Source organism: Tachypleus tridentatus, chromosome 4, assembly GCF_004210375.1.
Source record: "Tachypleus tridentatus isolate NWPU-2018 chromosome 4, ASM421037v1, whole genome shotgun sequence".
NCBI classification, from domain to species: domain Eukaryota; kingdom Metazoa; phylum Arthropoda; class Merostomata; order Xiphosura; family Limulidae; genus Tachypleus; species Tachypleus tridentatus.
The window spans coordinates 48,310,246-48,326,313 of NC_134828.1; the positions used below are offsets into that span (position 1 = coordinate 48,310,246).

The 16,068-nt window shown below is 33.4% G+C and overlaps 1 protein-coding gene across 6 annotated transcripts in view; it reads left to right on the plus strand.

The window, feature by feature from the left end:
* LOC143249079 (dynein intermediate chain 2, ciliary-like) overlaps positions 1-14,530 on the plus strand; it is a 100,069-nt gene extending 85,539 nt beyond the window's left edge. For 5 of the 6 annotated variants that reach the window (XM_076498287.1, XM_076498289.1, XM_076498288.1 and 2 more), the window contains 4 exons: positions 1,728-1,827; positions 3,680-3,813; positions 7,568-7,619; positions 13,727-14,530. In XM_076498287.1, coding sequence (XP_076354402.1) covers positions 1,728-1,827; positions 3,680-3,813; positions 7,568-7,619; positions 13,727-13,828 — 388 coding nt within the window. In that variant the 3' untranslated portion in view covers positions 13,829-14,530. Of the gene's footprint in view, positions 1-1,727; positions 1,828-3,679; positions 3,814-7,567; positions 7,620-13,726 lie in introns of those variants that run through there. The other variant, XR_013027507.1, reaches the window with a different exon arrangement.
* Positions 14,531-16,068: the final 1,538 nt, after the last annotated feature.

A 16,068-nucleotide genomic window follows, 5' to 3' on the forward strand; every position in this document is an offset into this window, starting at 1 on the left:
TATGGTAGCTCTGCTTTTCAAAATAGAATTTTGCAGTCACATGTTGCGCTGTCTCTGATGATGCTATTCCCTGGACTCTCCAATATGTTTTTTTCCCTTTCTTTTAGTAGAGTATGAGAATCCTTACCACTTATCAGCTCTTAGCCACTGAGAAAATGAACCATGGCATGGGAGCCTGTCCTCCTGAATGATGAGCCATACCAATCACTCGAGAGTAGGGCAGTGGCATTCTACACGTGTGTAACTGGCATATAGCATTTTCTAGGCTGAAATGTTCCTCCTCTTCCCATTGTCTAAATGTACATTCCAAGTGGATTAAGTATTGATTAGAGATGGTCCAGCTAAGTAAGTTTATTCACTGTTATCCCTCCTGCCACAGAATGGATGGCAAACTCTTACTGCCACTAGATTTTAGACTGGCTCCCAGCAGATCTGAGGTTGGTTGTATTGGAAATGTACATGAATGCTGTTGGATTTTGATAAGGAAGCTTGTCTTCCCCATCAATTCCTGTTCTGAGGTGAAAATGTAGGTGATCCGCTACCTACAGTTGATCTGATGTACCATCTGGTGTTGGATGAAGTCAAACTACCACTATAGTCTGTTGCATCCTAGCCATTTGGCACCCTGGAGTCTTATTCATCAGTCATTTACATTCCAAGACTCCTTCATGTTTTTCTGCCTTTAATGTACATGACACTGTCACAAATGAATGAGGATTGTATCTGTAACAGATAGGGTGCATTCTCTTACTGAAGTGTGGTGTTTTCTCTTTTGGTGCCACACCTACCTCTTGGCCTCTCTTTGGGCATTCCAAAAGAGGGATTTTTTATTTGTCAACCCTCTACCAGTTCAATGTGGGACTCTAGCTATTTCGTGAGTGGAGGTAAGGTAAGGTATTGGAAGTTAGCATTTTCCTACTGTGAAAATGTATTTCCAATAAATACTTACCTCTCTCACGTTTTCCCCTGACCTTCCCCACTTAGCACAGGTAGCCCTTGTGTAGCTTAGCTAGAAATTCAGAACAAACCAAACAAACAACCTTCCTCACTTATGATGACACATGGTGTAGGTCTTCTGACACAATCTAGAAGTGATTAATAGGTGTGGATGTGAAGAGGATGCTGGGTATGATAAGAATGGTGTCATCCTCCTACTAATGGTGAGTTGTTGCATGTAAATTTACATGTGAATATGCAGAAGCAGAAGGGAGAAGGCTAATAGCATGTATTGAATATTTGCACTGATAGAGAGCAGTGCTATTTTGTGAGGGAAGATAAGATATCATATCAGAACTAATTTTTAAGGATCCCATAGGTAGAATTTAATGAACTCAAAAAAAGCACATCATTGTTAATGTGTATTATAAAATTAACTGAATTCTGACCTGAAAGAATTGAGAAAAGTAGTTTATTTATTTATATGAGACAGAAAAACAACTTTATCAATGAGTATGTGCACATAGAAAAATAATTATACACTTTTCTTTGAGTGAAAATCTGGATAAAAGTCCTGCAGAATTGTATCAGTGAATTATTATGTTATAAATGATACCTTAAGTTACTGTACAAATGTTCTTTGAATTAGAGGATATTATGAACTGATGTATGAATTTCTCATTATCAGCTTGAAGAAACTTTACATATGCAGCTTTAATGTTTTTATTATCTAAATAGATAAAGATGTAGGAAGTTTTCTGTTAAATAACTGACTGAGGATCTTTTTCCAGTGCTCCAGTGTTTACCTTTGACTTACATGCAGAAGTGGGGGACATAGCATGGGCTCCTTACTCCTCTACGGTGTTTGCTGCCATTACAGCTAATGGAAAGGTTAGGTTTATTTATGCAATATTCTTAAGCTGTAACATAAAAACCAAAAATCACATTATCTTTTGGATGTAATTACAATGAAGTGTAAGATATGTCTACTGAAAACATCATAGAATAAACCATCTCCCTTTCTGATGAAGGTGCTACAGCTGGTAACTTTTTATAAATTACAGTGGATATTTTAAAACTGAAACTAAAGCAGAAATGACAGTAATACAGTTCCCCAACCAAAAGGTTGTAAAAAGTAAATATCTATAATTTATTTACTAACATCAACCCTCAATTACTGATTTGTCTATACTGTGTTCACATATTGCATCATATTGAGTAATTTTATATTATTTCTGCCACAATGCTAAGTAGATAAGGTGAACTTGCTTATTTTCTATGTAGAATTATTAGGAAACTCAGTAGTAATTAGTGAAATTAATTGCACTGTTGATATATTTTTGTTCTGTATTTTTATAACTCATACAGGGTCTTCATAAAACTTTAGAAAATGTGATTAAATAACTAATGTGGTCTTTGGGTTAAATCTTATTAGCATTATTTACAATGTATTTATATTAGTTTAGAATATCACAACATCTGCACATTGTATTTTTGTACACCTTTTGTCTTAAAAAGATAAACTAGGTGTGCACTAAAAATCTAGAAAATTTGATTTGATAAAGATCAACCATTCAGAAAATTAATTTGTGCACTAATCAACTTTATTGAAAGTTTGTTGTTGGCTTTCCAAACATTGAAATGTTGAACTAACAACCCAACAAATATCAGAAAGTTAAACTGTGAGAAGGGGTTTGAGTATATTATGTTAGTACAGTTTTCAATATGGAAATCAGCAAGTCATGTGACAACCAAAGCCAATTCAAAGTTGTAATGTATTAGAACTACATTTTTACATTATTTGGCATATTTTAGGTAATTTGATATCACTAAATGTGTATTGCTGTCGGGTAGGGTATGTGACAGCCCTTTCAAGTGCAAAAGATTCATATTCTCAGGTCATAAAGATGTATTCAGATATGAGATTTGAATTTCCCTTGTAGTTTATGGCATTGAAATTTGGATTAATTTGGGATTTCTGGACCAGTCAAGAAGCCAGCAGGGAGTCATGCTCCAGCTGTAGTGACTAAAGTTTGGTGTTTTGTAACAGGTGAAAATCTATGCATTAAAGATCAGTAGCAGAAGAAAACCTTGGTCTCAGGATCATAAAGGCTATATGGAATGCATAAAGTCTGCATGGGCAATTGATGTTTTCAACATAACAACCATATGACAGAGCCTTTTACAGTGATTAAAAGCGCTGCATGGTTAGGAAATAGGGTATGATCAGTAAGGCTGCAAAATGGTCTTAATATAACATCCTCAACCTATATATATGTTTATTAAACATGTAGGCAATTTAAATTGATATTGTATTGACATCAAGAAAGGTGTATATCAAATATATATACATAAAGAGAGAGATAATGTGAGAAATGTCCAACATGAAGTCAATAGTGGTTTGAAAAGATAAATTAATATATTTAAAAAACATCTAGTAAGTTATTCCTTGTGAGTATCTCGTATCCAGAATGTTGGACTTTATTTACCAATCATTTGAAAGGTAACTGAATACTTACCAAGTTTTAAAATTTTAGATTCTGTAATGAACATCCATAAAATTGTAATTTATATTTCAGTAAAGGTGTAATGTACTTACCAAGCATTTGGATAGTTTATATAGTAAACATTTACAAGGTAAAATCTATACATTGCCAAGGTGTTGGTTAGTGTACTTGTCAAGAATCTTAAAAATATATCAGTATACATAACAAACATCTGTTCTTATATGCTATGATTTCAGGTTCATATCTATGATCTTAGTGTGAATAAACATTTGCCAATCTGTCAACAAACTGTGGAACAGAAAAAGAAAACCAAGCTGACTAAAGTGGCATTTAATCCTTCCTATCCAATCTTGTGTATTGGGGATGAGAGGTTTGTTTTATACATTCTATTTAAGCCCAGTATCAGCCAATTTATATTTCCATGTTAATTTCTGATCTTGTTACTCCACACAGCTAAATGTTATATTAAAAAAAAAAAAAACAGAGAATATGTGTATTGAGCAAAACAACAGAAAGAAACTGTTTTTACAAATTACTGTTTTTTGTACACCATTTTGTCAAACATAAATGTGTTAAGTATGCAGTATGTTGATTTTTGTGTTTAATATTGCAATCTATTGAAACTTTCTAATACAGTTCTTTATCTCCATTCACATAACAGCTATAATTGCTTTTCTCAGTTAGTTCTGCTTTCTGTTTGTGTGATTTTTGTTCACTATTGGCCTAAATACTTCCACCTACCCTCACTTTATTGCCTGTGGTATGTCTGTGCTCTGACGTACAAATAAGCATGTAACATCCCTCCACTAGTAGAAATGTGACACACAATATCTAGAACAGCTGATTTTCTGTTCTCTCTATCTTGTTGAGTGTAAGCATCACTTCTCGATTTGGCACTGTAGTTTTTAGACATTTAGATTGGCAATATCTTGTACTTTATTTTTTGTGGGTTTTGAGCATAGTTTTCTTACATCATATTTTTTGTTCCTTTTCTTTTTCACACCATTAATAGTTCCAGTTCCAGTGGCTATTCAGTGAGTACAGATCCCTTCAGGTAACTTTGTCCAGGGTTGCCCATTTTTGGCATAACTTCACCTTAGATTCTTGAGCATTTCAGGTCTTCTCAAAAAGACTCTAACTTCACTTTCTCACTCCTCCTTTGTTGGACCCATTTCTTGCTCTCTTTCCTTTTCCTCAGATTCCCCTTACCAGAGGTAGTTCAGGAGCTTCTTTTCAAGGATGCTATCAAACCTATTGGTCATCCTGCATAAGGTTTCTGTTCCTTGTTCCCAAGAAGACCAGAATCTGGCATCTGATAATAGACCTTTCCACTTTGAACTGATACATAGGCTTTCCTCATTTTACATTGGAGTCTTCCCTTTCTTTTTGATGGATTTTTACTCCATGCCTTTGATCGATAAAGTTGAATGTATCAGATAAGTACTTTCACATCCCTATTTCCCTGGCATCCTGTTGTTATCTTTTATTTGCTCATAGAGGATGGTTTTATCAATTTTGCAGTCTCCATTTGATCCAGCCTCAGCTTTCTACACTTTTCTCAGGTAGTTAAGGCTTTTCCTCAAGGGCTGTAGTTCTATCATTATAATGTCTGATTAGTTTCAGTTCCTTTGCTACAAGCTTTATGTAGCCAAACACAGTATTTTCTGGAAGAAGCTGCCTGTTTAACTTGGCTTGTCAATGTGGAAAATTTTATTCTTTTCTTGACCCAATATCTCATTCACCTCAGAGTTTTTCAACTCCCATTTCAGTTGGGCCCAGCCTTTTCCAATTTATCTGCATTCCATGGAGCTTTTAATTCAGTAGGATCAATTATTTTCTTCTCTATCTGCTCACGAGGTTCTGCTTCTTGAAAACTCCTTATTTCCCTGGGCCACACTCACATGAGAGAACTCTAATGGAAGCGACATTATCAAGAGAATATCATCAGTTTCTCCTTTGCCTTTCCAACTAGATTTCCACCTTTTCACCAATGCTTCTATGATTGGTTGGAGGGGAATTTTGGACTCTCAGGAAGCCTCCAGTCTTTGTTAAGTCATGATCTCACATTTGTCTTCTGGAACTCTTGACACTTTATTGGACTTTGGATCATTTCCTTCTAGTATTGTGAGTCAAATCATTTATAATCCATTTCAACAATTTGACTGCTGTCTCTTACATCAGTTTGTTTTCAAACCTTAGATCTCATTTTCTGAGTCCATACTCAACTTGTTCAACATTTGGCTTTTCATCTCTCAGATGATCTCAGTTTTGTTGCAAGTCTTGTCACAACAAACTTCTGGCAGAGTGATCTCCCAATCCTCAGGTTTTTTGACGGCTGTGTTCACAGTGGGATACTCCTCTGTGGAAACATTTTCAATCCACCTCAATACAAAGTTTCTTATAGTCTTGTCCCCAGACTTTGGCAGTCAATTCCTTTAGTCAGGATTAGACCCATCTTTAACTTTATGCCTATTCTCCTATCCATCTCCATTCCAGGGTTTTTACCATTATCCAAACCATACTGTATTGAATCCATCTGATTGTCCCATTCTGGCCTGCTCAACTATGATTCCCATTATTTCTGAAGTTTCATTTGTCATCTCTTTTATTCATTGTTTTATCTGCATTCCTCCTCCTTCCTCATGTGCATGTCTTTTACCCTACCATTCCTATGCTCTGACCTCATGTATGGCTTTTGTCTAGTTCCTTATTAGGTGGTTCAGACTTTCCATATGTGTAGTGTCATGTATTTTCTATTTAGTGTACCCTTCGTCCTTGTTCATGCACCAGAGGAAATTGTGTATCATTCACTGTTGGTCTCTATCACAAAGTTTCCTTCCTTCCCTTCCCAGTATCCCTCATTTACTCAGTTTCTTCACATGGCTGTTTGACAGTGTTCACTCTGTTTTGCCCATTGCAGACTGTTAGCAATGTTCCCTGTTTATTTTCCAGGTAGTTTTTCATTTTATTTATTTTTAAGCTACAGTAGACATATGTTTCAGTTTGGGTCCTTATATATGGTGAGTTGTGTCTATTAGGGTATACTTGTTGGTTAGTGATCCTTTATCCTGACTGCACCTGGATGTCATTTTCCAAGGGATCTGGACCTGAATTGAAGGTGGGATGTTCCACAAAACTACTCAAAACTTCATCTTAACTTTAAATTACACATACATATTCCTGTCCTAAACTGTACAAACTCATGTATAATCATAGGTAAAACAGAAAATGGATAGCAGTCTATACCTCTGTTTCTGTTTGAATACTGGCCTACTTTTCAAAGTAGGATTTGCAGTTGCCCATTATACTTTCTCCTACTACCACCCAGATGTCGGGTTCCATTGCCTCTCTACACCATTTGCACATCCACTATATTCGATGTGGTTCTTTTCACTTTTTACTTGCAACATCTTTTTTAACCACAGACAGTAATACCTGTTACAGATGTGGTGTGGATTCCATATATTAAGGTTTCCACTCCATGGTTCCTCTATCATTTCACTGTGGGATTCTAGCTATTATGTGAACAGAGGTAAGGTATTATATCAGAAGTTAGCATTTTCCTATATTGAAAATGTATTTTTGATAGATACCTTTGCTCACATTTCTCTCTTATCCTCTCCAATTCCATTGCATCTTTTTTTTTCATATCTTGAAGTGACGTTTGCCCTCAACAGTATAGATGAAGTCAACTGTATTAGGAGGGTGTGTGACACTCTTATTGATGGAGGATTGTTACATTTTCATTTGCATACTATATGAGGGGGGGCATGGAGTATCAAAGCTACTGGAAAGCAAGAATTGTGCAGATAGAGGACAGCACTAATAAAAAATATTATTCTAGCTATTATGTGAGAAGAGGTTTCTATCTCAAACAACATTTTCCTACAGAGAAAATGTAATTTTGGAATATTCATCAAGTTTTCTGAAATGGTTATATGCTTTAGAATATTTTAACTATCCAGCTAACATATTTGAAGTGTTATATTATTTTTTATTGTGTGTAATTTATTCAGGGAATATATATATCTTTCTTTTCTGAATCACATCAACATATTTTGTCACAGTGTACTCATCAAATATTGTTTTATGAAGTGAAAAATACATTTTTTTTTTTATCACAGAGGACATATAGTAAGCCTAAAACTCTCTCCAAATCTTCGGAAGAACCTCAAGGTAAGTTTCTAACTATAAAAATTGTCTAAAATTGTGATTCTCAAGTTGTGATCAGTAGATCATAAGCATTCTGTGAACATTCAAAAGAAGTCCAAATATTTTATTTAAGAATTTAATTAATTTTTATGCTTAATAATATTAGTGCTGTGCTTCCATACTGTATGTATTAGCTTCCATATACAGACCTACTTGAGGTCTGTAAGATTGCTTTTTGAAGGAATCATGGGAAGAAAAAAGTTGAAAATCACTTATATAAAAAGTAATTTATTATGTCATTTATTTTAATGAATTTTAGTTATCAAGAAAGATAAAATTAGTTTTTTTATGTATTTTTATATACATTTTCCTTTTAATAATGTTTTTTTTCAGTTTTATGAGAATTACAGTTTGTTAAATCAATACATTAAAAAAACAAACAACCACATGAAAACTTTTAAGTAAATTAATGACAAGTTACCTGAGTTAATAAACATTTACAGATAAATAACTTTCATAGAAATTATTTTATAAACAACTTACAGTTTGATATGTAGAGGATAAACCAACCCTTGTATGATTTAACCAAATGTGCACAGACTTAGTCCATTAGTTGAATCTCACACAAGAGAAGAAATATTTACTATAATTCTGAATTTACTATGTGTATAAACACAGTATGTGACAATGTTTTATTAATGTACAAGTTTGTTGCACACAAAAAATCAGATGAGTTAGAAAATATTTGTATTCAAAAGGTGCCTGTGAACTCACAGTATCAATCTGATTCAGGCTATGGCAAGTCAGAGTACAAAGTGATATTTATGCGAGCATAAAAATACTTTTTTTATTGTATAGTTTTTCATGCTGCATGTGCACAACTTCAAGAATCTCAGAAATGTATATTTACCATTTTCCATATCCTTTGTATTATATCTGGTATTTATTTTCCTCTACTATAAATTATTGTTAAATCAGTAATGTAGGGTAAAATGAATAGGTGATAACTCTGAAATCAAATACATGATACCATGTTGAATGGTACACTGTAAAATGTCTGATTTGTACACTTTGACCCCTTCCCTCACACACATAGTTTCAGTAAGGAGACTTTCTTGTATCACCAGTTTTAAAAGATCATTGATTCAACTTAAAATACTAAAATAACACCAGAAGCTTCATAATTACATGCAGAGGACACATGCTTCTCAACAGTTGATGGATATCCCAGTCTGTTCTGCACATTTTCTTTTAAAGTGTTATTGTGAGTGTGGTAGAATCGTTTTTGCTCCATGGTGCAAGCAGGACATTTATGTTTACATACAACAAACAACATTTATGTTTTAGAATTATATTCTTAGGAGTTAAGAAAAATATAAGGAGTAACTTGAAAATGCATGTTAATTTCTTTAAAGGATATGCTGTACATATGGTTTTCCACCACTTTGTTTTTGTGTATTGGTATTATTAATCCACATATGGCAACATTAATGCCAGAGATATTTCTGGGGCATATGAAACATCTAATTTACATGAACTATCTTAAAAGTAGAAGTAAAACTGGCAAGGTTTGGAATTACACATAACGATCAGTGCAACATGGAATTTCATTTTTTTAATAATATTAAAGATGCAATACCTACTTTATTATCATAATTGAATGCAGCAAAAAATATTCATTTTTGCATGTTTTTTTTTGGTTTACAACCTAAAATTTTACAGTTTGTTTTTTCTGAGAAATTTGAAAGTAAGTGCTGTTTATCAATATATAGATGAACCTTTTGAGACTATCAAAATATGTAAGTAATATAGCTTTATCAATTATAAAACAGCTAAAACTTTGAGAAAAAGCCATATAACCTAAAAAAAGCAGCTATTGCACATTGGGAAAAAGATGGACATAGTTATCATAAAATTGAAGAAAGAAACCTTTGGCAGTTGTACTAAGTAAGCTAATTATGTCAACAAATGCACATAATAATTCATAGCACTGCAAAGGTTAAGAAACTGGATAGTTATCTTATTTCAACAAGAGAGAGACAATGGCAAAATTGACCATGAGAAAACCACCTTCAACCTCTTTTCAGCTGAAACCCGTCCTCCTTTTTAAGAGTCCTGCATTCATATCCTGCAGGTGGATTGTATATTAATATGTAAAAAATAAAATAAGATTACCTAAACTGCAATAATCAGCAATTCTGTGGTATGAAAGCCCTAAAAGCAGGAAAATAATTTAGTATACATTCATGCAGAAAAAACGAAAATTTTTATCTATTTAACTATAATATGGCTTCAGTGATTAGAATTTGGATGGGGTGTGGTAGTCTTTGAAGCAAGTCACTGCCACAGTCCAATGTTGCAAGAAAGATAGTACAGAACTTTTAAGTGTGTATAATGGCTCTACCCATGGTGTTTAGTGCTACTTAATAGTGGTATATGGCAGAAGCACACAGTTAAAAGGAAAACTTTGGCTAAATGCTGCAGAATCAAAAAAATGTAGTCTGGCCTGAGATACTTTTAGGGTGAACAATTTTTGTTCAGCTTTCTAGCCCTGAAACTCACAAGATAACTGCCATGATGGTTTAAAAATTATAACGTAATATCCAACAAGGTTTACCATGTCATCAGAGCAGTTGGTTGTCATACAGTGACCTACTGAAAATCCACAGAAAATACTTCTCTAAATCCAATATCAGTATTTATAATCATGATATATCAGGCTTTTCAAACATACATTTCAAAACAAACAGTGTTCATTAATTGATTTGACAGTAACAAATAATTTTAATTGTTTTCTATATTGTGGTTCAAGATTTAAGGTTTGGTGAAACTTACTTTACCAGTTTTGATGTTGAATCATTGTACAAACACATATTATTGGAAGAATTATGCCGTAGTTTTATGTTGTGATACAGTTTATTCAAAAGTGAACTTCATAACTGAATACCTAAATATTTTCAAAATTAATATAATTTGCTGATAAAGAGTGTCACCTCATTTTTAATGGATTTATGTACGATCAGGTAAATAAGGGTATGGGTCCTAGATTATGATTGAGTAAAGCTTTTATGTCACCATGAAAAGCATTGGCTATATAAGTACCAAAATGAAACCAAACAACTGTGTTATAGCCAATAAGTAAATAACATTTGTACCATATCTAAACCGAGGGAATAAGGAACTGATTTTGTAATATCTAAACTTAATGCCATAATATCAAGTTCACTGTTAAGCATGAAAATGGCTTTAAACTGGCATTTAGGATACTTTAATTCAGAGCCATAGAAAGTGATAAGGCTAGTCAGACCATGTCTGATCACTTTTGCATGATGCACATAGCTGTTACTTACGTATTAAAATTTACATTTTTTAATTTAATACATTATGTTGTGTGTATGCAGTATTTTTGGTTAAAGTGGCTGAATCTTATATCATTAGCTTCCTTACAGCATTGTAATTCCTGGAAGTCAGGATGGATTTTGTATGAGTTTGTAGAACAACCCAATGTTTTCAGCTTGATATGAATATTCTAATTACTTTCTTCCTAAAATGTTAAAAATATTATTTGGAAAGTTCTTACTTATAGAGCGTATAAATGTGTAACAAAATTAAGAAAATAAAATATTATCTAAATTAACAGAAAACAGAAATGGTATAATTGATAAAACAATTTTTAGGTATGCTCAGTAAAATTTCTGCTTGGACTAAAACAAGCAATACTGTTTCCAAAAAACAATCTAACGTAAGTGTTGCTGGATGTAATCTATCCAAATTTGTGAAGAAAAAACTATAGAAAATAATAAGTATGGAATGTCCTGAAGCTGAATTAACATGTATTTTCAATATAACAAAAAATAAATAAATACACTTTACCATGTAAAGTAATTTACAATAGTTTAAATCCACACTAACAGAACAGTACAAAATTTTAATTAAAACTAGTTTCAATATTTCACATCCATATCAAATCAACGTTGAACTAAAGAGGACACATGAAATGTTGAAACTGGTTTCCATTTAAATTTGGTATTGTTCCATTTAATGAGTGTTATTGTGGATGTGGTAGAATCTTTGTACTCCTTGACACAACCAGGACATCTAAATTTACAAACCACAAATAACTTTTCAGTTTTGAAATTCTGTCCTAAAAATTAAAAATAATACATCATAAAGGTTTACTTGAAAGTACATTAAAGTCTAAATCCACATTAAAAAAATATGTACAGAATAGACCATTAGTTTATTCTAGTATTGAAAATAGTATATTCTCAATTAAATCAGCTTTGAACCAATAAAAGTTATCCTATCCTTTACTCATTAGATTCTTAGGTACCTAAATTTTAGAAAGTAATAAATGATGCAGTTTATTGTGTTAAAACTAGTTTAGTTTCCTGTTCACAAATGGGCATGGCTAGTTGGTTAGGGGGGTCAACTTGCAATATGAGTGTCACAGGTTTGAATCCCCATCCCACCAAACATGCTCACATTTTCAGCCATGGAGGCATTATAACTTGTTGGTAGAAGTGTAACCAAGAGTTGGCAGTGGGTGGTGATGACTAGCTGCCTTGCTCCTAGTCTTTCACTTGTGTATTTTTGTGCAAAGTTAAAAAAGAAACAAACCTTTAACAAATACTGGTCCTATGAATGCTATTTACTGCAGTCTAGTGTTCACTTATGCCTTTATTAAGTGAAATACAGTGGTACCTCAGTTCTCGAACTTAATCCATTCCAGAATTTTCCAGAATCAATTTTTCCCATAAGAAATACTGTAAATTAAATTAATCTGTTACAGACCTCCAAAAATTATGCATTATGAAGCATTTTAAGTAAAAATATTGCTTATTTATACTTGTATAATAATGCTTACATGCATAAAGTCAACCACAAAAACTATAAACACAATAAAAAAACAATAAATGAAAATTTAACTGCCCTTTACCTGTGCTGAGGAGAGCTGATGGCATAAGTGAAAGGTGGTAAGGAATGTGGAGAGTAGGAGGGTTATTATTGTTTGGAAGGGGAGTGAGTCACCTTCCATAAAAACGTCAGGTGAGTCACCTTCTGGGGTTGTTTCCCTTTTCTGTCTCTTTGCACTGCTACAACCTGCTTGAGACTCTTTGGACCTATTTCTCACTAAAACCTTGTCTAATGAGGTTTGTTTCTGCCTGACACCCTCCTCATGTCTCACCACACTATGTATGCCACTTCTCTTCCTAAATTTTTCAAACCACCCTCTACTAGCCTTAAAGGCATCACTTGTATCAACACTCGTTCCAGGGGTGTTTTTCAGGAGGTCAGCATGCAACTGCTTTGCTTTCTCACAAATGATGGTCTCAGAAATGCTATCACCAGCTAACTGTTTTTCGTTTACTCAAATGAACAACAGTTTTTCTACCTCTTCTATTATTTGTGATCTTTGTTTCGTAAGCACTGTCACTCCTTTTGCAACATCAGCTCCTTCGATGACCTCTTCATTTTTCAGTATGATGCAGACTGTAGAGTTCACCATATCAAACTGTGTAGCAAGGTCAGACACACGAACACCACTCTCATACTTCGCTATGAGATCTTTTTTCACCTCTATTGTGGCTTTAACAACTTTTCTTTTTGGTTTGCTGCTTTCATTATTCTTCTTTGACCCCATGGTGGCTTATTTAATCAGAATATTTAGAAAAACAACAACAACAAAAAAAGAAAAACTAGAACATTTGTAGCAGATTTTAGCAGAAGTGTGGACTGAGAGACAGGTGTGGATAAAATGTTTTGGGCAAGCTTTGTGTGGGCCGAAAATGGTCGAAGTGTCGTTCGGGTCATCAGTTGAGTTATTTCGGGGGTTCAGGCCACAACAGCTTGGTTCAAGAACGGAATTTATGTTCGACAGCCAGGACATTTTTTTCTCAAATAATATGTTTGAAAACTGAATTGTTCGAGAAGGGAGTCATTTGAGAATCGAGGTACCACTGTACATGTTTCATCATTAGGAAAACTTTTAAAACATACTTTTTCTTTAGGTACATAATTTCTTATTTTGTGTACTTATGGTTTATGAAGAATATAGGAAATATCAAGCAATATTTATTATTTCTTTTCATATTTGTTCACCAATAACATTCAAACATTTTTTTGTTCAGGACATCAAAAATGTGGATCTTGTGAAGTTTAAAGAAGTAGAAGGAGAAAAGATGGAGAAGATATTGGAACTTGCACGTGATTCTGTAATTAAGGAGAATTAAAGAGATGCAGATAGATAGAATGAGTAAAATAATTAAAGGAAAATGGCTTCAAACAGGGTTTATTCTTTTTATTTATAACAACCTGTTTCTAGCTGTTTACCTTTTAATTAGAAAAGACATGAATGATACTGTATCTTATGTGATCTTATCACTGAAGCAGAATAAGGAAAATGGAGATCACAAGTTTTGACAATGATAGATGGAAAAAAAATGAATAATCAAATCTGGTTTGTGTAATCTTGTCTGTGAAAGTTAAAGATTTTACTATTTTTTGGTAGCTTTTTTCATTAAGGAGTAAATAGTATGTAGATATTGCTCATGTTAAGAAATAGAAAAGATGAAGATGTTGTTGAAACTTATAAAAGAATAGAGATGAAAATGTTACCAGAGATTGTATATGAACTTTTTATTAAGGATTAGAAAACCTGGTGATGTTTATGAAGTGTGTACAAGTCAATGGCTAAAAGATTTAAGAACATACAAACTTACACATATGTTATCCTTTCTTTAAGGATGTATAAGGGAACATTTGTGCAACTTCACTGTCATCTTGTTTTGTTTAATTTGAATTAAATTTTGAGAATAGAAAATTGTATGAGATATACTGACAGGTTCAGCAGAAACTGTATGTTAAAATGGCTATTAAATAAACTTTTGAAAGATATTTGTTAAATGTTATTAAAAACATATCTTATTTTTGTACATTTAGTATTTCCTTCAATTAGTAACAAGATGGTTCAAAAGAAAAATGTGACTATTGCTATTTGGACATGAGTCAGTTCACAGTAAATACCTATTAAGATAAGATATTCAACTGTTAGCTGCTTCACATTTTTACTAGGTAACATGACAGAAAATTATTAGACTTGAAATCTTATTTATCCATATATGAATGAACTTTGAACCCTAGTCACTTTTGTTTACTATTTTTTGAGAAGCTAAAGATCTGAAATACAGGAATCAGTAGTTTTAAAAGACAAAAGCAAATAAGCAATCTATCTCACCCTCCAGAAAAAGACCTACAAGTATTTGTGGGTATGAAATCAAAAGATGTCATAGACTATGACAAGTTGAAAGTGACCTTGCTGAAATTCTATGAATTTAATATGGAAAGTTTTGCCAGAAGTTCTGAGAAATCAAACCTGACACTGGAGAAACTGCATGTCAGTTTGAGGTATGTTTTCAGCAATATTTCACAATTCACAAGGTCGACTGACGTGGCCAAGTGTGAAAACAGTTTTGAAGGACTGGCAGAATGATCAATACACGAACATACTCCACTGACTCTGTCACTGTTCCTTGAATAAAAAACACTGAAATACATTGATAACACAATCAAGAAAAGTCAGTAGATGGAATATAAATGGCAAATCCAAGAATAATCAAACTTGAAACCAGGAGTAGCTGACCAGTAGCAGGGTGCCACCAAAGTTTAAAAGAAGTCAACACATAAAAGAAAGAAGAGATTCTATACAAGTTATCAAATGAAGCTCATTGCAAGAGAATACAAGTCTGTCACCAACAATCAACAGAAAAATTCTCAACATTAAGCAGTTGGAGCTACTCACAAAGATGGTGCTGGCAAGAAACAAGAAAAGAGTGAATATCACCATGGACTCCATGAAAAGAAAGTCAACAGACAGAAGGGAAAAATAGATGTTATGCTTCTTATATAATTGGGTGTACTGTTAGAAAGTACAAGTTTGCCATCAACAAGCAACAACAGAAATTCCAACATAAATCAGTTGGATGGTGCTGGCAAGAAATGCAATAGAAACAATACACCAGATTCGCCACAAGGAAGAAGTGATATCACCATTATTAACCAGTGCACAACTAATTGTAAACTCAATTTAGCAGATGGAACAACATCAAGAGGTGTCAACAAATCACAACATACCAAAAGGTGAAGACTGTCAGGGACAAGAAAATGAATGTACTATGAGATATTGGGTACAGCAGTGAGAACCAATCTAGTATCTCATAATCAGATAATGGGCAAGGTATGTCTGTTTTTGCTGACTGATTGGAAAGTGATAAAATTCCTGCAGCAAAAATAAAAGTGGATACTCCATACTACATACCATGCAGTAGAAATCTGGAGGAACTTGAGAGAAAGAAGACTGATGAAACATCTGCTGTCACCACAGTTGCTCAAGGGGAAAGAGCAAGCAAAATATCAAGCACCTTCAAATCTCTAAAAGTAATGTTCTGAATATAAGTCAATAGGAGCTTGAGAA